We start from the raw sequence: 20803 nt of genomic DNA, 5'->3' as shown, positions 1-20803 counted from the left end.
GCTTCAATACACCAGATATCTTCCCAAGTTATATATCTACGGTCTGTCAAAGTGTGAATGAATGTTGATGCCGAGTTGCCGGCCAATGATATCAGCCAAGCGAGGGTGGAGACAAAGGAGGGCTGAGTATCAAGCGTTGGAACATAGAGTGGGAGGCCTAACGAACTGCTGCGCCATATCACATTGTTGAACGAAGACTTTGTATTGGTATTCCGATGTCTGAGTTTCATTCGTTGTGTTACCAAATGCTATCATTAATTGGGTTGAACATGTTATGAGATCGACGACCATATCTTGTTACAATTTGGTGCAGCCCTGCTGCAGAATAGATACCCCAGACCTGAAATATAGAGACTAAGAGGAAGATGAATGCAGAAAAATCGAGTGACAATGGTCGCCCACGATAGTTTTGTGTCTTGAGATGCAAGGAGAGAGTCAAACCGATGCGACGAAGGCCTGCATATCGAGGCAACTTTAAGGCCAACGCAGAAGGCGCGAAAATCAAATAAAACCCAACCTAGGCAAAGAGCAAAGTATAGTAGTACAACAGTGGCGTAAGTGAGTGCCAGAAGGGTATGTTCAAATTGTAACGCCGTGCAGGATCAAGACCGTAACCGAAGAAGAGCCCAGTAAAGAGATGAGGCATAGCCGCGAGGCTCAAACGGAAAGTGTATATACAAGAAGAGCAAGGAAAGACAGACAAGTGAAATCATTAGTCGGATCCAAGGAAGTGAGGCAGCTGTAAGCGGAAAGCTTCAGCGGATTGAAGGTGACGACAGATCGTCCATGTGGTTAACCATGGCAACGAACAAGTCGAAGAAGAGCTTGCCGCCGTTCTCCATCTCGTTCTGCATGGTGCCGCTACGCTTGAAGGTGTGTCTGGCTCGGATGATGAGCGCGAGGTAGTGTGCACGGAGCTTCGAATCGTTGTCAGGAGTGTTGGCGTAGGCATAACGGGCAGATGTCAGGATAGTCGAGCACTGGATGCCTGACTGGAGACCTTGCTTCTTCAACGCAAGCTTTTTTAGTTCTTGCAACCCATACTTGTCAGCTTGACAGTAGATGACGGTATCTTTCAGTATCGGTCCGACCGAGGACTGGACGACAGCTTCATGTGTATTGTTGGTATTGCCGCCATCTTCAAGATTCCAGCTGTTTCGTTTCTTGTCGTACTCCATGCGCGGGTAGTAGTCACCCTTGTAGAGATACTCAAGAATCGATGAGAAGACTTCGGGTTCTTCGTCAGGTAAATCGATGCGCTTGTTGGTAGTCTGAAAGAACTGGCCGCTACAGAGGGTTTGAAACCAAGGAGAGTGAGATAGAACATCTTCGTGCGCTGCGAAGAGCCGCTGTTCGCGGCCAACGGATATGGTGATGATAGCACTGATGGAAAAATTAGCAAAGTCGCTTGGGTTGGTCGAGAATGGATGTACTCACCTTCCTAGCGACGGCGATGTTTGATTTGATTGCGGTGACGATGCCTGGGCATGTTGTGCTAGTCTCTCTACTCTCCTCGGCGAATCCCTGAACGAGGGGTTCTTCTTGTGTGATTTAGACTTGGTTGCGCGATGTTTCGAAAAGCTGCCTTCCTGGTGACGTGTGCGGTTTGATGAGAACATGATGAGATATGAAGAGTGCGGTACTGTGCGGAGAGATGTTGTTGATACTTATATGTGCAGTGTGTAGGCAGCAAGCATACGAAACTGAGTAGGCAAGTAGACGACTCGAAAAGAACCTTAGGCAGATACGTCGTAGGGCAAATGAGACAGTAGCACGCAAGTACTAGGCGACTGCAGCCGTGTATATATACCTGACTCCTCACAGGAGGCCACTATCTGGCCCTCGGCCAGGGTGAGGGTGAATGGCGACGCGGATTGGACGCGTCCACAGGCCTAACACGTAAACGCGATATCACATGTTCCGCTTTTCCTTTTCCAGAGTTAAGAGTCAGGACGGCTGAGCCCCCGGACCTAGACCAAGTAACACTTGTGCAAGGTTGTGAAACAAGGGCGGGAACAAAGAAGGCTGATAGCGCTAGTTGGGCGCCGGTGGGTTGGCGTGGTCCTCGAACCGCAAGCAACTAGACATGTTAGAGAGGAGCCAGCGAGAGTTGAGGATCAATACTCGCGATGTCTCATCCCATGATTCTGCTAGAGAGATGCGACGAGCATCACCAGCCTCGGCGACATGATGAGATGACTGGTCGCAATCTTTGCGCAGGGCTTAATGCCTGCAGCTCGCAGCTTGCGTCGGGAAGGTGAACGCTTTGGCCAGGCACCCAAGAAAGTTTGAGGAAAAGCAATCGACGCCGCCGCCGTGCAACAGCCAGCATCGGCTCATCGCTTGCGTCTGCGAATCAATGAAAGGCGGCCGTCCACCGGAGGCCCTCTCTAGAGCCCGTTTTCCGTTCCCCTGAGGGGCAAATTTCGCGTTGAAGGACCGAAACCTAGTCAGAAAGGCGTGGCGCGAGACTATGATCCGGTTCCGCGCAATAATGGGATTCGCGGCTGGCAAAAGCGAGGTCAGCGACCATGACACGGTGCCTGGTGCCGTGAAATTGTGCATCGCTGATCAATAACCCTCAGACGCGAGGGGTGTATGAGTGGAGCGCGTTCAGGCATTCACGATGAAATCGCCCCCTCGACGCGTCCTCACGTGTTCCACTCAAGCCCGCATCTGGTTTGGCGCATGACGCTACCAGGGAACCCAACGGCTCTGCAGTTTCACCACGTCCGCAACCATCATCATGGACGGCAGCAGCACCTAGAATAATTTGTCGCATCGTTGTGACGTATCGGATATGCAGCAGAGCTCGCCCCCTTATTATGCTGCTCTCAATCCTCGGTGGCGTAGTTTCTTGCTTTGAGCCGGTCTTTTTTGTCAGCTTTCACGAACGCTGGCAGACACTGCATCGTCAACCAGGTCATCATACACCAAAATTAGCTGCCAGTTAGATAAGTTGTTTTTGATTCTGTCCATTTTCAAGCCCGTCTGCCTTCAGATCGATCGCACCATATTCCAACAGCGCATACAACACTTCTGGGCGGTGCGAACTCAGTATGGATAGGCCTCGGGTTCTGCCGCGATCCGCTCGTCTGTCAGCATTTGCTCTCCATCTATTTACTCCGTTGTCTTTTTCGACATGGAATGATGGGCAAGCATGGGGAATGTCGCTCTTTTAACCAATTGACTGGAATGCCAAGGACCTTTCCTGGAGACCAGCCAAGCTCGTATGTTCACTCAAACATCACATTTCTTTCGACCAAAGAAAGCACTCACCACACTTGTTGAGCCATTTGGGGCCTTTTTCGGATGCGATATACGTCTTATACCGGACTGATGAATCGTGTCTGTTCGTTGCTTCCTTGGTTCTATCTCAAACAGGCGTTGTGTCACACAATTCGCAAGATATATTAGATTCCTTGTCAGCATGTACTCCTAACAAGCGCCATGCGTCTTCTTAGACGCCAGCACTATCGAAGAACTTGCTGCGCTGGGTGACACATGGGATATCGCGCTTCCCTTCCTGGCCGACTCCCTGTAGTGTTGCGACGCAGGTGACGAAGTCCACCATCTTCAATATACTGGCCCACAATCAATGTTGATGTGTTGCGGTTTCATTCAAGAGTACTCGAGCTTGGCAAATGCCGCTTGCGCCCGGCAGAATCCCACCGACCGCCAGGGGTGCCATAGCCGGTATTACACGTCCGATATTGTCCAGTAGGGGCTCTTTTGTTCGTAAGAAATGAATAATGACGACGATCTTCGCCACTGGTACTTGCACACAGCTGCAACTGACTACGAGAAACAGACTCTTTGGCTTGATCAATGGGTTCCAGATGGCAGCATTCACTTTAATTGTATAGAAGTGACCGGATACTATGACACTTTGGACCGCCACAGTGTAGGAGCTTTTCTTCGTAGCTCATCTTCACGGAGAATGTGAGCTCGGGATGAATTGGAGCTGAGATCATGACCCCAGTTCCGCGCTGTGCGTTGCATACGCAAGTATGCTGACTGCCTTGTCTGGACTGCCGCTCAGCAGCGCGGCCAGATGCAACTCAAGCCTTGGAGTCTCTCAGAGATTGATACCAAGACACTCGGGACCTTCATGGATGTCGCGCTGCAGATCTCATGAACTGAACTGGAAAACTCGTGAGATCTATGATAAAGATGGCGGACTATCCTTACCTCAACGGTGTTTTTTAGGTGCATGTGTCGAATGTCAAGAGTGCTCCTTGCAAGGAACCTTTGGAAGATCACGCCCCACACCGGGCAACACGTTGGGCAGCCATCTAATTAGATGACCCAGCAAGTGCAGTAGTATTGCAGTCACTACCATCCTGCATTGGAGAGGGAAGCTGGCCATGTGTACTGAGTATAAGAACTCTGGAGATCTGCACTCAGCTGAATCGTCACAGCTTGATCAATGGCTGGCACCGCGGTTGTCAAGGCCCTTGTGGCATCTTTGCTTCTGGGTTCAGGCGCTTCAGCGTCTCCTTTGGTTAAGAGACAAACCACGCTCACGCTTGATGGTGTACAGGAGCAGGCCCTTGCTAACGCGTACAAGGTACTGGATGGGACTCTATCGGATGGCTTGAACAGGTCCACATCATGTAACAAAGACACTGTTGCTGTACGCAAAGAATTGTAAGTACTTCTGGAAATGATTCGACGTACGCGTTAACACATGATAGCGGCGACCTCACTAAAGAGGAGCGGAAGGCATATACAACAGCCGTAAATTGTATTTTAAAGGCTCCATCCAAGCTTCCTGCCGGTCAATACCCGGGCGCAAAGTCTCGCTACGATGATTTTGTGGTCGTCCACATGAACATGACGCCATCCGTTCATGCCACCGCAAACTTCATGCACTGGCATCGCTACTACATATGGGCGTATGAAACAGCGCTTCGCACGGAATGCGGCTACGAAGGCTACCAGTATGTGTCAATCTACAAGGTTTATGCGAAGTGAACACTAACCTAATATCACCTATCACAGGCCCTACTGGAACTGGGCAAAGTACAAGGATTTAGTCAACAGCCCCATCTTCAACGGCGATGAGTGGAGCATGGGTGGCAACGGCGATCCAATTGGCCCACACGCTGGCATGAGTGTAGGACCGGGACAAACGCTTCCAGGCGGTCCAGGCGGTGGTTGCATATCTGAAGGTCCTTTTACCAACCTGACAATCCGTCTCGGTCCCATAGCATCCACCATGGACCCCAAGCTGAACATTAAGCCCAATCCGCGTGCTGATGGCTTCGGTGACAATCCTCGCTGCCACCGGCGTGACGTGAGTAACTTCTTCACAGAAAGTTACTTGCGGCCTCAGGACCTCCTATCCCACATCACCAGCAACAAAGCCATCGGCACCTTTCAAGATTCTCTCCAGGCCAGCAATACCAACAACCTTGCTGTGCTTCACATTGCTGGTCATTTCAGCATATGGGGCGACCCTGGCGGTGATGTGTACGTGAGCCCTGCTGAACCAGCCTTCTGGCTGCACCACAGCCAGCTCGATAGACACTGGTGGATGTGGGCCATGTATCAGGAGAAGGAGATCAAGTCTCGGACGAGTATGTACGAAGGCGGCACCCATTGGCTGATACCCAACAGCCCTAGAGGCAAATCGACGGATGAGCAGGAGCTGAACGTTGCAGCTCCACCGGGTAAGAATCATCTTGAAAGCAATCAGTTCTTTTCCACCACAGCAGGGCCGCTATGCTATGTATATGCTTAAATAAATTGAAGACCTCACTCGCATGTCTGAAAAACTTGCCCATTTAGCTATCATGTGCTGATCAGCATTGCGTCTTATTATAATTTGATTCTGTTTTCGCACCATTTCTGCGCTTTTGTACAGGTCCAGGTGCCGTTTTGGTGTTTCCAATATCTAGATCTGCCCTTGGCTGCTATTATCAGTCCCGAGAGCGATACCTCCCACCTTGACCATCTTCGAGAGACGGGATACTCTTGCCTCTCTTTCTCAATCGAGAAGGTAAAGGAAAGCGTTATTCATCCCAACTTTACGGTGGAAAGAATACTTGCTGGCTAAATGTCCAGATATTCACTCGTCGCGTACGCAGACACACGTGATGACGGGATTCTAGCGCGACGCGCTACCGGTAGATCATCCAGTTTGAGAAGCGACGGATGACATCGGTGGTCTTGTTTCACCCACCCACCCACCACCCCGCCACATCGAGAACTGCCGGTACCAATGCATCAACAGTCACGAAGATGGCGACCCCGCAAGCGAAACGTCGCCGGCTAAATGAAGCCACCAAGACGCTCCAGAAGCCGTTCAAATCGCCGTTCCGCACGCCCTTGAAGCCTAGCATAGGAGACGATCCGCCATCCTCAGATCCGCCTGAGCTACACACTCCTGCCCGCAAGGTCTCGGAGACAAACATCAACACTGCCAGGAATATCGCTCCTACGAGCCATTATGCACAGCACTCAACCACCGCTGAGCCATCTACACGGCCACTGCCAACGCCGGCAACGTCCAAGGTGACAGCACGTGTCTCGAAAACTTTCGTCTCACGGCCAAACACGACCACACCTTTGCGGCCCGCTTCAAAGAAGACAGCATCGAAACCCTCAGTCGCACGCGAGATCATGCAACTCCGCAATGAGATCCAGATGCTTACACAAGCTCAGACACTCGCTACCTCTACAAAAGACGACGATTTGGTTATGCTAATAGATAAATGGCGCACAGCGAGTCGTGCAGCTGCCGAAGAGTTGTTTGGAAGTACTCGAGACAGAGTCAATAGAATGGGCGGGGTAGGCGCGTGGAAGGAACGTGAGAAGGAATCAAAGGAACGGCAGATGCAATGGGATAAGGAAGAGATGGAGGCAGAGCGAGAGAAGATGGAAAAAGCCAAAGAGAGTGGAGATGTCTCGGAAGAAGAGTATGATCGGTATGCTGAGATGGACTCGGAGAGAGAGAAAGGAGATGAGGAGAAGGAGACGTTCAAGTGCGCAGACGACGATGTGAGTACACCGAGACAGTTGTGAATCTATTATCACTGACAGGGAGCCAGTCTTTTACGATGGACATGATGCTCAAGACACTCAACATCGACCTCAAGCTCATCGGTTACAACAAGGAAGCGCAAAGGTGGGATGGATAACATTGAAGAATTAAGAGCACCATCCGGTGTATTCTCGGCTCATACCTCGAGTTTGACAGACCCCACCTATACAAGACTTGAACTTGCCATGTCCATGGAACGGACATAGGCATCACGATAGAACTACACGATACAAACTGTAGGTCATTTTTCACAGCTGTTTTTGTGCGGAGTAACTTACTATGTCAGGATGAATGTTCATGGCGATACCCTTACCAGCGACGGAGTTTATCAACACCTAATGCAGATCTTTACGAATGTTGAACGATGCCATGCCTGTGACGTCATTCTTGCTCCACACAGTACTACTACACTACTAGCATTACTAATGTTCACGCGCTACGACGGCCATCGTGTTTCTCCAGGCACTCTTGATAACCCAATTCCCAACCTTCCATACCAATCCAATCATTTTCCTAAACAACCTATCCGTCCCAGATTCCCACTCCATCACCAGCCATGTCACTCAAGGGCCAAACCGTCCTCATCACAGGTGCATCAATGGGCATCGGCGCAGCCATAGCCCAGCGTCTAGCCGCCGAAGACGCAACACTCATCCTCTTCGCCCGCTCAGGCGACAAGCTAAAAGCCTTGTCTGACTCTCTCAAAGCCAAGCACTCCAACCTAAAGATATTCCTATCCGTCGTCGACGTCCAAGACCACACCTCCCTCAGCACTGCCATCTCACATATAGTCCAACAAGTCTCACACATTGACGTTTTGATCAACAACGCTGGTCTTGCCATCGGTGCGCCCTCCAAGTTCCCCGACCTCCAAATACAGGACATCATTACTATGACGAACACTAATATCAATGGGTACATGTTTGCTGCGTACGCTGCACTAAATGAGGGAAAGATGAAAGAGAGGGGCAAGGGCACGATTCTCAATGTCACTAGTACAACGGGGTTGGAGGTACCGCCATTCCCGGGCGAGGCAGTGTATCATGCTAGTAAAGCTTGTCAGGAGGCTTTTACCAATGTGCTAAGGACGGAGTTGGTGGGCACGGATATCAAGGTGCTTGCGTTACGACCAGGGGTTGTGGCGACGAATTTTCATGAACAGCGGTATGTCGTACATCTCTTCTCGTACATGGTGTGGATCTCGTACATGCCGTTTCCGTGCTCTCCCACTTTGGTCCTGCGGTGGAACTTTGAACTGACAAGGAATTTAGCGTTGGGTACGACAAGGAGAGCTATGACACTTTCATGACCGGCTTCGAGCCTCTCGTTGCTCCTGACGTTGCGGAAGCGGCTGCTTTCATGCTAAGCCAGAAAGATCGGGTTAGCGTGAAAGCGTTGGATGTAGTGCCTACTGCACAGCGCAGTTTACAGGTGTTTGATCGGGAGTGGAATAGTAGAGACAAGGCGAGGAGCGAGGAGACGATGAAAAATTGAAAAAGCGTGAGACGGGCGACGGGTATCATTAAGCAGGTTCAAGCTGGATACAATATGTCTAGAGCTTCATAGGTGAATGACACTTGTATAGAGACGCTACATAAGTACCGAGACATAAAAGAGGTGTGAACCTCCTATATTGGTGAACATGACACACCACAATTCGCTATCACCGTACGTGAGAAATGTACATCAGTTCGTATCACATAACACCACCACCACTTCTCCCAGAAATGCCCCTCATAGATGTAGCAAAGCCAGATCGCTGCAAATTCATCACAGCTTCTCTGCATCGTTGATGCCACCGTTTGTGATGATATATGTTGCTTCCTTCTCCGGCATGTCTAAAGCGGTGCGTTAGCAGATATATGATCAAATAGCGATGCATGCTGACATACCAGGAGAGTCTTGGATCTTAGCAACACGCTCTTCACCTCGACCCTTGCGAAGCAAGACCCTTGTGGCAGAAGCGTGCGCGAGGATGTGACCACCGATGGGCTTGCGACCATCTGCACTAGCGAAGAGAGCGCTCGCTCCAGGATCACTCTGAACTTGGTTTGTCAGGAGCACGGCAACGTTGAACTCTATGCACTATTAGGTTGAATCAGAAACATGAGGGAATCTTTGGAGTACCTTCAGCAACATGCGTTAGCTTCGAGAGGAACTGGTTGAGCTTTTGCTGCCGCTCATTGAGCTCACCACGGCCCGTATAGTCGACACGAAAAAGAGCCATGATACTGTCGATGATGAGTAGGCGGTACTCATTGCTGACAAAGAACTCTGCGACTTTGTTAAGAAGTTCCATCTGATGCTCCGAGTTCACAGCACGCGCATAAGTGATGTTGTCTTGAGCTGAAGATTGTCAGTAGAGATATCAGTGGGAGTAAAATGATACAAACCAGTCTCGGGGTCTACACCGAATCGCTCTGCGATCTGGGCTATCCTCTCTGGTCGAAATGTTCCTTCAGTATCTGAGTAGATGTAAGACGAGTTCAAAGGCAGCGAAGTTCGACATACCAATGTAGGCTACCTTGCCTTCCGCACCACCCATGTCCCTCGGTAGTTGTGCGATGACAGACATGGTATGTGACAACTGGGTCTTCCCGCAGCGGAACTCTCCAAAGACCTCGCTGATACTCATCGTCTGGAAGCCACTATGTATCGTGAGCATCGATGTTTGGAACATAGGCTGACACAGACACTCACCCTCCGAGCACGGCATCGAGCGCCTTACTGCCAGTAGAAATCTTGATGACACGCTTTCGCAAATGTCCGAGTTCATGAGCAGTCTGAAAGCCTCCCCCAGAAGGCTGTGCTGCGAGTCAGAGATCGACACTTGAGTGTGAAAGTGGACGTAGTGATGTACCTGGCACTTTGCGATGGCATCCTTGACTTTGTCGACCTTGATTTCACTGAAGCCCTTGATCTTTAGTAGATTGGGACGAGTAGCCGAATGCACTGATGCGATTGTATAGTAGCCATTTGACTTCAGCTTCGAGATATCGACAGCACCGATACCGTGCGCCTGGATCGCATCGATATCAACGATGAAACCGTCCTGTGTATGTTCAGTCAGTTTGCATCTCATCTCAGTGAGAGGAAGTCACTCACGTCATTGTTCGAGTCGTCACTCACAACCGAAGAAGCGCCCATAGTAGGTCGTGATGGTAAATGGCTAGGTATAAGACGAAAGGGAGCGATACCAGGGAGAGTACGAGTGCTGCGTGTGTGAGGGACAAAGGTGGGAATGAGGGAGAGATGGTGGAAGAAGAAAGAATGGGAAAGTCTGCGAAAGGCGAGACAGCGGAAGAAGGCACGATGAACGGGGGCGCTGAGGTCTGTTCCGTCTGTGTAACACTGAGGAGGGAAGGCGCGGCCACCACCATCAACACGACCGCCTCGCAACGAGGAAAGAGGAACACACGTGCATCTTAGAAATGATGAGCTCAGTCCGATTGAATCGACTATGAGAGGGAACGAGTTGACCGCTTGAAAACTGCAACTGAGCAATGTCAGATCCAATGATGGGAATACCGGTGATGACAGCCGGTTCCTCCACTCGCCAACGTCCAGGCAGTACAAGGCAGCCGTGGCCAACACTGAACTGATGAGTACTGTAACAGCTCTCGGAATCGTGCAGTCGAGTGGGCTGTAGATGGTACTCTAGTCAGTGAAGATGAAATGGGTCTCGGAAGTCAGATACTGATGTGTCTGCATATATTCGAAATAGATGATACAATCTAAATCCAAGCTATGCAAGCACAGTCATGTATGAAGATAATGATAACAGACAGATACACCGACCCAGCTCCCGACATACACACACAGTCTCCTTCACTCTTCCTCGTCCATACTACCTCCATCCCCTGGGAACAAGCTTTCGCACCAAACCACCACAGCGCCTTCCAGCTCCATAGACGAGCCTAGTTTATCCAAGCACATTCGCACTGGTAACTCTTCTGCCGAAGAAACTACCAAGCCAAATCGCTTGTATAAAAACAGGTCGCCATCCAAATCGCCAAGCCGTCGTCTGTCGAAATAATGGTAGAATGGTTGAAGTAAGGGATATAACGTTCGTGGGGTATCAGTATAAGAATCGTGAAGAACTTTTCTCATATCCATTGATGACTCGTGAATGCGTGAGATATGCCGAAATGATGCTGAGATTGGCTAGGGAAATGATCGTGATGAAATGGTAAACCTAATGAAAGACATGGTAGTGCATGTCATAGGGGCCAGTACTCGCCACAATATTACTCATGGTGAGACTTGGGCATAGCTTGAAGTCGCCTAGGCGACAGCAGCGGTGGGAGCAGCGGCCGGGACGGGAGCAGCAGCAGCAGCAGCAGCAGCAGCAGCAGGCGCGGCAGCAGCGTCGCCATTGACCTCAGCCTGAGTGCAGTCGCGGGAAATGTGGCCGGTCTCACCGCAACGGTAGCAAGTCTTGCCAGCAGTGTTCAAGGGGCCGCCGTTGGGGGCGGTGCAGTCGCGGGAGATGTGGCCTAGTTGATGTTAGGGGTTGTATGCTGGAATGTGTTCAGTCAACTCACCAAGCTTGCCGCAGGCGTAGCACTTCATAGCTTGGGCCTGGCAGTCACGAGCAAAGTGATTAGGTCCACCGCACTTGTAGCAAGTGGCCGGGCGAGCGCCACCAGCGAAACCGCCACGGAAACCTCCTCCATAGCCGCCACGAGGAGGGCCGCCAGCTCCACGACCCATTCCAGGGTTGGGGCAGTTGCGGGCAAGATGGCCAGCGATACCGCAGCTGTAGCAGCGTCCGCTGGTGCCGGCTCCACTCAGACGCAGAGTTGGGCAGTCAGCCTGGACGTGTCCGAGACCCTGGCAGTGGTAGCACTGCTTGGCTGTTCCTTGGTCAGCTCTTCATTTCTTTATCATGCAGGGTTGTATATCGCCGAAAGTGTGCGAGGGCCATTGGACGAGTCCTCGATGTGAAAACGGGTAGTATGGATTGCAGTGACGTACTCTCGGTAGTGCGGGGATGCGGGCACCCGTTAGACTCGTGGCCTGGCTGCTTGCCTGTAGAGAGGTTAGTCCATAGTCGCAAGTGGTTTTGGGGTGGTCTTACAGTTGTAGCACAGCCTCTCAGAGGAAGAGCAAACCTCTGTATATCTCCGTCAGTCGCAAGGTCTCTCATGAAGGCTGCAATACTGCTCGTGGCGGGGCACTTTAGGTACTGCACTCAGAACCAACATGCGCGATGTGTCTTCTGATAGTGCAATCGCAGCGCGCGCTACGAGTCGATGCGCGGAATGGCTTACCGGCATAATGGCCAACGTTTCCGCACTTGAAGCACGCACGACGAGACAGGGAAGACATGGTGTTGTTTCTCTGGATATATCTGGGAAGCTTATAAGTATACACTCGGTGGTTGCGTGAGTTGCGCAGGGCGTGGGTCGCGAATGAGGGGTGGTTTTGGGTGGTGTGTTTGCTGCGACATCTGCTCTGCTCCGTGTTTGCTCAAGGGAATGCATGCGCGACTAGCAGAGCTGATAGGGCGAAAGTACCTGCTTCGTTTGCTTCTTCGATTTCCTTCACCTGCGTTCGCCAGTCAGTCGCAGATTTTTCGAGGGGCTGTCGTCGAGGGGTAAGGGAACGCGGACGAAGCACGCGCCAGGGCGGAACCTTGCGCGCACCGTAGGGAAGGAGCGATTTTCGGCGGGCGCAACCTACTTGCAACTTTCCTGACCTTCCCACAGCAACTCTTCTTCAACCTCCTGCGAAATGTGGTGAGAGATTTTGGGGGATCGTGGAATGTTCGGGCAACGGGCAAAATGCATCTCTCATAGCTGTGGTCCCTGCTTCGGTTGCGCTAGCGAAATGCGCAATCTGGTTCTTCCCGAGGTCGAACTGAACCATAAACAGCCCCGAATTGCATCATGCGCCGTTTCATAGAACCCGACTATGCCCTCTTCACTCTAGAAATGTCCCGTCTCCTATCATCGTGCATCAGAGGCGCTTTCATCGTACCGTGGGGGCCCTGGATTGTTTTTTGCCCCTCCGCTGCTGCCGCCAGTTTGAGAGCTGGTCCTTTCTGCCCCGCATCATGACACGATTGTTGCAGTCGTACCCTGTAGCTGAGATGCAGAGTCAGCTTCCCCAATATCAGCAACTCAACGCCCTCTGTGCAGTCCGGCTATGTCAAATGATTCGAGCAGGTGGTTGTCCCAAATATTCATATCATTCGTGTCTATATATTATTCAATGCCAACAACAGTGATGATTTTTTTATAATCGTAGTCGTTCACTTGCCGTCTTCTGTTGTGCCAAAGAGTAGGTCTCGTGGCGGGAGCACGTTGCATCGAGCTTTGTAGGTCTTCTACTCTTCGGACTCGATGACAGCAGGAGCCTTGAGGGTCTTGGTCTTAAGGAAGTCAAGGCCTTCGCCACCCTGGATGACAGTTAGCGTTCGGTTTCATAGACCAAGAGATATCTCTGAGAACTTACGTATGAGATCAATGGTGATACTTCGATACCGGCCTCAGCGTCCTCGCTGACAACGGTGGCGCCCGCGGCCTGGACCCACTTCTTGCCCTGGGTCATGATGTCCTGCTTGCTGGTATCAGGGTCGTCCTCACCAGTTCCACGGGCATTCTTCAGGGGCGAGAACTCATCCTCACGCTTCACTTCCATGCAAGCGAATCTCTCCAGAGTCAGGAAGGGGAAGCAGTCGAAGACGAATTGCTCCAGCTTGATGCCGTTTGGCTTCTCTGGCTTAATGGTCTCACCGGTCTCGGTGTTAACGTAAGGGATCTTCTTGCGCGCAACGTGGTGAGGAAGCTTCTTTGCCCACTCTGGGATGCTCTCAAGGAACTTGTATGAGTAGTAGTGGTTGACGATGTTGGCGGCGCGGAACTTGAGTAGGCTCGAGTCCTTGGAGTCCTTGGCCTCTGCGTCTTCGGTTGAGATCTCTGAGTACTCGACAACATCTGGCTTGCCGTTCTTCTGGAGGATGAGGCCGACAGACTCCTTGGCGTTGCGCTTGCGAACAACCTTGGTAGCGATGTCAACGTTCTTCGACGCGGAGAAACCGATAAAGGCAGGGTCGGCGACCTTGACCAGGCAGTTGTCGACACAGTATGCATGGATGTGCTGGATGCCACGCTTGCCCATGTCTTGTACGACACCGGACTGGATAAGAGCTTGGTAAAGACCACCGTTGCCATCGGGAGCGACGGCGACCTTTGACTTGCTCTCCAACAGGATCTTGCCCTCATTGGAGATGCATGGCAAGACACCCTGCTCGAAAATGACAACGTTCTCCTTCTTCAAGCCAAAGTAGTTATTCTTCTCGAAGAAGTCGGCGGTAGGGCCGCGAGTAGGGCCGCTGGTCATGACGTACCACGGGATGGTAACGCTCTCCTTGTTGTGCTTCTTGGCCGCCAGCATCTCGGCCTTTTTGATCCTCTCACCCTGCAGCTGGAACAGGCTCTTCTTGCTGGGCAGTCCAATGTCGAAGCATCCCTTGGGCGCTGAGCTGCCCAGACGGGTACCCTGGCCACCGGCCATCAGCACAACCGCGACCTGGTTCTCGGCGATCAGGTCCAATCCGCTGTTGTACCATTTGTCGAGATCTTCCTGCTGGGAGGAGAGGACGGAAGATGTGGCATTTTCGGGGAGGGGCTCGAGCTTGTTCTCAGTGGCTTCGGCTTCGGCGGGGTGGAGGGCGCGCTCGGTGATTTCGTTGATGTAGTCAGGGTTGAAGTTGCTCAATTGCTCATAGAGGGTAGCCTTCTCGGCAGTGGAGAGCTTGTCGTAGAAAGCCTGGTGTTTCTGTTAGCAAGGGAACATGAGATGGGAGCGTCTCAGAAGTCATGGCTGGGTCCAGTGAGCCACTTGGTGCTCACAATGTCCAGCGAGGTGCTCCCAGACTCGCCCACGACGACATCGGGGCTGCACGTACAAAAACTTGCTCTTGGCCAGCCTTCTGGTACTTGGACTTGAGCTCGTTCAGCTGCTCCTCTGATGGCTCCTTCGCGGGTGTGCCCTGAGATGCGCCCCCTGTGATGTTGAGCTTCTCGAGCGCGCTGTTGACCGTGTCTTTGATGGCGTCCATGATGATGCGGGGTATTGGTAGGGTAATTTGTGTATTGTAGAAGGATGTCGCTACTAGTTCCAAGGTGTATGCCTGAGATATACACCGAGTTTGTTGAAAAGTACGGTTTTGCTGCCTCACCGCGCCTTTATGAAGAATCGACTACAGCATAGCTCTGACGCTCGTGTTGCCCCACTCAGCGTAGGTCCCTACTGCACATGCGTAGGAACGAGCCCAGAGCCTCCCGAGATCGTCAGCGCCCGCAATTCGTCACTAATAATAGATTTTTTGTGTATTCTGTATCCTTCATTCTTCACAAGCTACAGCCATGTCGTAAAGCTACATGTGTAACTAGTCATCGCTCATGCCGCCATGCGCAAATACAAAATTTCACCCAGATGCTTCTGGTTGCCAGCGAACGGCCAAGAACAAAATTGCCGCTCCGGCGCAATGCATGAACACCGGGCTTTCCAAAAAGCAAGCCATATGCAACTCCACAACGCCATGATGTCGTGTAACCACGTTTCTCATAATGCGGTGCATGTCATTACGCGTGTCCATTGACCTCCGCCTTCTCAGGCTCGGCAGGCTTTAGCGCTTTTTGAGGCGCTGGATTTAGTATGCGAGTGGCATCGATCAAGCCGGCGTTGGGGTTCAGCTTGAGGCCAAAGCCTGGGAGATCAAGGGTCTTGACGTCGAGGTATCCCTTAGTGGGGATGGGCTCGTTGGTAAATCTACATCTCATTAGCAAAACATTCGGCAGATGATTGAGCGAGAACTTACAGGTTGCCGAAGACGGGCAGAACAGACTTGCCGTCTGGTGAGTTTGCGAGGTACTCTTGGAACGGCGAGTTGGCCTGAGAAACAACGAAATGGTACGAGTATGGTCCACTGGCGTGGGGCACAACAGGAATATCGTAGGCAGCAGCCATGGCCGAGATCTTGATGAGCTCAGTCATACCTCCAACCCACATGACATCAGGCTGGAGGATGTCCAGGTTGCGGCCCTCGATGAGCTTCCTAAAGCCGTATCGCGAGTACTCGTGCTCGCCTGTGGTAAATTTCATGCGAGGGTGAGCGCGCTTGATCTGCTCGAAACCATCCGAATCATCGGGTGACAAACACTCCTCCCACCAGTTCAAGTTAAGGTGTTCGGTGGCCTTTACGACTTCGATTGTGTAGGGTACGTTCAAGCTCATGTAGCAATCAACCATGAGAGGGAAATCTGGTCCGACGCTTTCACGGTGCTTGGTGAGGAACTCGACGTTCTTCTTGAGACCCTCAACACCCTCACCAGGGCCGTAAGGCAGTGGTACCTTGGCGCCAAAGAAACCCATCTCCTTTGCTGCTGCAGGCTCAGGACCAGTACAGTAGAAGTTGAGCCTCTCCCGGGTAGCTCCGCCGAGCATCTTGTATACGGGCTCATTGCGAATGTGGCCGAGCAGATCCCAAATAGCAAGATCGATTACTGAGATGACGGCAACTGGGAGGCCTTTGCGACCATAAAACATGGACGCACGGTACATCTGCTCGAACATGTGGTTGGTATCTCTAGGATCTGGAGATAGATTAGAACTGTTACTCAATACATTCTCCAACTGAGTGCTTACCTTGGCCAATCAGGAAGCGCTCGAAATGCTCAGCAACTAGCCAGCATGCTGGCGGACCTCCGAATCCAGTAGCAAAACCCTTGGTACCGTCACTGGCCTCGATTTCAACACAGAAGGATCCCAAGACATTAATGCCCCAGCTGGTTCTTGACTTGCGGTAATCTTCATACTGGCTCATGGGAGTCGAGATCTTGCTATCAATGAGCCAGTGGCCACCAGCAACATTGTGATAGTCTCCGCCGCTGCCGGGGCCTTGGGTAACGAAAGTTCGCACGTGTTTGATAGTGGGAAAGGAGCGCGCTGCGCCAGAATCTGTGGAAGAAACCATTGTGAGATCAGGAAGAGTTGGTTACACAGGAGAAGCAGACGACAAAGCGTGAAGGAGGGGTAGATAAGTGGTTGGTATCAGAGCGCAAATGTTATTTAAACGGCGGCATAACTACGTGCCAGGTTTCGTGTCTCGTTGAAGAGGGTCCCTCGGTCCATCTCGCTGCGATTTGCAACGACTGGGGGAGAATCCGTTGATACTTGGGCCAAGAAGTGGAGCGCACGCGCGTGAGCAGGCGTCGATGTGAGGCGTTCGGCACGTTGGCCGGAATGTGGACAAGGCCGAAGCATGTGTTTTTGCAGATCAGTATTGTACCGAAAAGCCAGCGGCCCACTGGAAGCCACCAATCCGGACATGCGGAGGGAGAGTAGGCCGGTAATTACGATATCTGGGGTAAGGGTCTAAAGCATGTAGGCGGGGCTGCGACGAGAGGACACCTCGGACTGACTTCTGCCGAGTTCAGCTGCACGCCCCCAATCGCATCCTCCACCATGGATACCAGTGCAGCCCACCAGCAGACGGCGAGTCCCAACGGCACTGCGAAGCTTTCCAACCACTCCCCTGGCGATGCGCAGGACTGGAGCGGCGATGAGCGCTCCAGCGACGATGAAGCCAACGACCGAAGCCAGAGCGGCACATCGAACAAGCGGAAGCGGCCGCTATCCGTAAGCTGCGAGACATGTAGTAAGTGTGGTACAGCAGGACCTGAGGCATTCCATTCTTACCAAGGGTAGAGCAGCGAAAAGTCAAATGCGACCGAGGCGCGCCAGCTTGTTCCTGGTGCTTGAAAAACCACTCCGCATGCGTCAGTTGCGCCGTCGGCTCGTACCAGCCCAATACTGAATCACATCCAGGTATATCTCCCGCGCAAGAAGCCAGGTCTGCGCGCTGGCTATGGACGAGAGCTGGAATCAAGACTTGGTAAGTCGCGTGTCCTCACCACCCTGTTCTGGAGTAGCCGAGGTCTGTGATCAAGTGCATGCGAGTCTGCTGTCGCTGCTGTCAGACTTTGCGCTTCCATCATGGCAACAAAGAGGCTTTCAGACGCGTCGCAATTGTCGCGTAGCGTGGCTGAACAGGCTGCTCCTTCCGTCCGAAAGCTAGAAACTGTACACGGCAACCACCAACACAGCTGACCGTTGCGCTCCTTCCAGACAAGCTCGAAGCGCTCATCGTCCAGCAGCAGTCGCAAATCAACCACCTCTCCAGCAGCCAGGTCGCCACTTCTGGCCCTTCACCACAAGAGGTGGCCGCGTTCCGCAGCCCGCCGGTGATACAGACACCTCACATACCGCGTCCCGAAACGGCCCTCTTCATCCAGAAGCCCACGTTTCCGTCGCAGAATGCAATACAGAACCAATATGGCAACGGAGTCACGGATCACAGGCCTACGCCCTCGGTCACGGGCAATGGCTACCAGTCCGAGGACATGAGCAGCATGAGCGGTGGCATGTCTAGAGACGTCTATACCCCGTACAACGACCAGTACCAGCCGGCCATGTCGAGGAATCTCGGCCATGCAGACGCCGACTTCCCTCCCTACGATCTTCTGTATGGGCTTGTCGACCTTTTCTTCAAGCACATCAACACCTGGTGTCCCATCCTTCACCGTCAAAGCACGTTGAACTCGCTGTTCGGAGACGCAACTCTAGACGAAGCGGACCGAATCATACTACACGCTGTTGTCGCCACTACTGTCAAATTTTCTACCGACCAGCGCCTGACCGCGGAGAAGCGCACACGCTACCATAAGAGCTCCAAGGAAAAGGTCTTGCTGTATGGCATCGAAAACAGCTCCGTCAAGTCGTTGCAAGCCCTTGTCATCCTTGCTCTAGATGTTGTTGGCTGCTCCAATGGACCTCCGGGCTGGAATCTACTTGCTCTCATTACGCGCTCGGTGGTCCAGTTGGGTCTTTCGGTCGAAAGCTACTCACCTAGCGTGGCCCCGCAATTTGCGTCAATATACACTTTGCGCGCCATGACGCTCCCCGAGCCAAAAGACTGGATCGAAGAAGAAAGTCGGCGCAGACTGTTTTGGATGATCTATGTTCTGGACCGATATGCGACCGTTGCGACAGCTTTCGAGTTCGCCTTGGACGAGAAAGAGATCGACCGTCGATTGCCTTGTCGCGATGACATGTATGCGCGAAATGTTCCTGTTGAGACGCGATGGTTCCATACCTCGACGCGATCCGACTACAGTATGAACAGACCGGAGAATCTTGGTTCCTTTTCCTACTACGTCGAGATCTTGGGCATCCTCACGCGCATTCACAAGTTCCTGAAAAAGCCGGTCGATATTACGTCTTTGTCCGACGTCGAGTCGTGGCAAAGTGAGTACCGGGAGCTCGACAATGCTATTGAACAGTGGAAGTACAACCTTCCCGCAGAATTTGGAAACTCTGCGAGGCTATTCGCAAAGCCAGGCATGGGACAGAATCTTGACAGTGGTTTGGTAATGCTCCATGCGGCTTTCCACACGTAAGTTTGATCCCTACCCGAGACACAAAGGATGTACTGACTTCAATAGCACGGTCATTCGCCTTCACTCTTCCGCCGCGTACCCAACCCATCGATCGCCCATCTTCACTCCGTCCTTCAGCGCTAGTCAGAGGTGTCTCAGCGCTGTCGAGAACATAACAGCCCTTTGTGCTACTGTACGTGATAACGGTTTGCTGAGCAAACTTGGCCCACCCTTTGCGTTTTCGCTGTGGGTGGCTGCACGTGTTCTCTTGGTTCACGGATCCACAATCGACCATCGCGTCGACCAGTCAATCAATCTTCTCGTCAGTACTCTTCAAGACATGGGCCAGTACTGGGAAGTTGGTACGCGTTACGCTAGCCTTCTTGCACGTGTACTCTCTGAATACCAGGAAAGTCAGCAAACCCCTACGGGCGCGAACGGTGAACGCGTGACGCCTTCAACTGTCAAGATCCTGGCGGACATGCGACGATGTGCATTTGATCTGGATTTCCTCATTTCTCGACAGCCCAAGCTCAGTAACAACCAGAACCCTAAGGTCAACACTGTTACCCCGGCTCGAACACCTGCACCAAATGAGCTAGAGTATCTTGACGTGTTCGATTTCTTCAATATGCCTCGACTACCAGTGTCGATGGATGGTTCCATGAGTTATCCTGCACCCGATGGCAATATGCAATTGCCGGATGGCGGTTTTGGGAATGAGTCGAATATCACAAATTACATGGTTGACGCAAGCTCAGATTGGTTCATGAAGCAATCCGCCTAGTGCCTGCTCTTGGGTCGTTGGACGTACAGGAAACGGACCTGATCTAGTAAAAGTTGGTTATGTTAGTGCGTAATATGGTGTTTGGGGTGATGTTCGTATCGTTGCTTGTACAACGCTCATTAGTTTCAAAAGATACCCAATTTTTCTCTAACCGATCAGTGTGTTCCTCTTTGTACTGTTTAACGTTACTTGTGAGACGCTTGGCGTCTTACGTCCGTATAGAGTGGTGCCAACACGGAACCGCTCATTCCGATCTCGGAACTGGTCCTATCGGTGTCATCTGCATCTTCGATCGAGCATCTTGAACAACACTTTGCATGAACCTTTGTTAATCAAGGCAATACACGTATGTTGTGCCTAGCGAGATCCTAAGCGTTATCCGAGCCTCATTTGCTGTAGGTCCGATTACTTTTGGACAACACGGTATAGGAATCAGTGACTATTTGCCGTCGGAATAGCCTCTCAAACTTCGGGATAGCTGTGCAAGGTACACAAATCTTACTCCGTTGGCTGCAACAT

At 51.9% G+C, this 20803-nt stretch overlaps 7 protein-coding genes across 7 annotated transcripts; 3 read left to right on the top strand and 4 right to left on the bottom strand.

Moving 5' to 3' along the window:
- Positions 1 to 755: 755 nt before the first annotated feature.
- GT037_010999 (uncharacterized protein) lies at positions 756 to 1619 on the bottom strand (the record flags this gene model as incomplete). The annotated part of the gene is made up of 2 exons (XM_038936046.1): positions 756 to 1383; positions 1438 to 1619. The coding sequence occupies 2 exons, from the start codon at positions 1617 to 1619 to the stop codon at positions 756 to 758; spliced, it is 810 nt and encodes a 269-aa protein (XP_038781256.1).
- A 2810-nt stretch (positions 1620 to 4429) lies between these two features.
- Positions 4430 to 7145, top strand: GT037_010998 (di-copper centre-containing protein; the record flags this gene model as incomplete). The annotated part of the gene is made up of 5 exons (XM_038936045.1): positions 4430 to 4650; positions 4698 to 4943; positions 5005 to 5675; positions 6239 to 7005; positions 7056 to 7145. 5 exons carry the CDS (start codon positions 4430 to 4432, stop codon positions 7143 to 7145), a joined length of 1995 nt encoding a protein of 664 aa, XP_038781255.1.
- Positions 7146 to 7604: 459 nt separating this feature from the next.
- On the top strand, positions 7605 to 8542 carry GT037_010997 (uncharacterized protein; the record flags this gene model as incomplete). The annotated part of the gene is made up of 2 exons (XM_038936044.1): positions 7605 to 8212; positions 8320 to 8542. The coding sequence occupies 2 exons, from the start codon at positions 7605 to 7607 to the stop codon at positions 8540 to 8542; spliced, it is 831 nt and encodes a 276-aa protein (XP_038781254.1).
- Positions 8543 to 8818: 276 nt separating this feature from the next.
- Positions 8819 to 10195, bottom strand: GT037_010996 (meiotic recombination protein dmc1; the record flags this gene model as incomplete). The annotated part of the gene is made up of 8 exons (XM_038936043.1): positions 8819 to 8886; positions 8941 to 9126; positions 9176 to 9394; positions 9442 to 9513; positions 9560 to 9696; positions 9749 to 9852; positions 9909 to 10100; positions 10154 to 10195. The coding sequence occupies 8 exons, from the start codon at positions 10193 to 10195 to the stop codon at positions 8819 to 8821; spliced, it is 1020 nt and encodes a 339-aa protein (XP_038781253.1).
- A 1137-nt stretch (positions 10196 to 11332) lies between these two features.
- Positions 11333 to 12379, bottom strand: GT037_010995 (zinc knuckle domain containing protein; the record flags this gene model as incomplete). The annotated part of the gene is made up of 5 exons (XM_038936042.1): positions 11333 to 11544; positions 11593 to 11904; positions 12026 to 12079; positions 12129 to 12164; positions 12322 to 12379. 5 exons carry the CDS (start codon positions 12377 to 12379, stop codon positions 11333 to 11335), a joined length of 672 nt encoding a protein of 223 aa, XP_038781252.1.
- Positions 12380 to 13379: 1000 nt separating this feature from the next.
- Positions 13380 to 17033, bottom strand: GT037_010994 (uncharacterized protein; the record flags this gene model as incomplete). Its single annotated transcript, XM_038936041.1, has 6 exons — positions 13380 to 13451; positions 13508 to 14824; positions 14964 to 15188; positions 15661 to 15829; positions 15879 to 16653; positions 16706 to 17033. The coding sequence occupies 6 exons, from the start codon at positions 17031 to 17033 to the stop codon at positions 13380 to 13382; spliced, it is 2886 nt and encodes a 961-aa protein (XP_038781251.1).
- A 491-nt stretch (positions 17034 to 17524) lies between these two features.
- On the top strand, positions 17525 to 20284 carry GT037_010993 (c6 transcription factor; the record flags this gene model as incomplete). The annotated part of the gene is made up of 4 exons (XM_038936040.1): positions 17525 to 17698; positions 17888 to 17954; positions 18188 to 19514; positions 19564 to 20284. The coding sequence occupies 4 exons, from the start codon at positions 17525 to 17527 to the stop codon at positions 20282 to 20284; spliced, it is 2289 nt and encodes a 762-aa protein (XP_038781250.1).
- Between the last annotated feature and the right edge of the window lie 519 nt (positions 20285 to 20803).

Source organism: Alternaria burnsii, assembly GCF_013036055.1.
Source record: "Alternaria burnsii strain CBS107.38 chromosome Unknown 694, whole genome shotgun sequence".
NCBI lineage: Eukaryota > Fungi > Ascomycota > Dothideomycetes > Pleosporales > Pleosporaceae > Alternaria > Alternaria burnsii.
The sequence above is the reverse complement of the archived record's forward strand: the minus strand, read 5'-3'. Positions and strand labels throughout refer to the sequence as shown.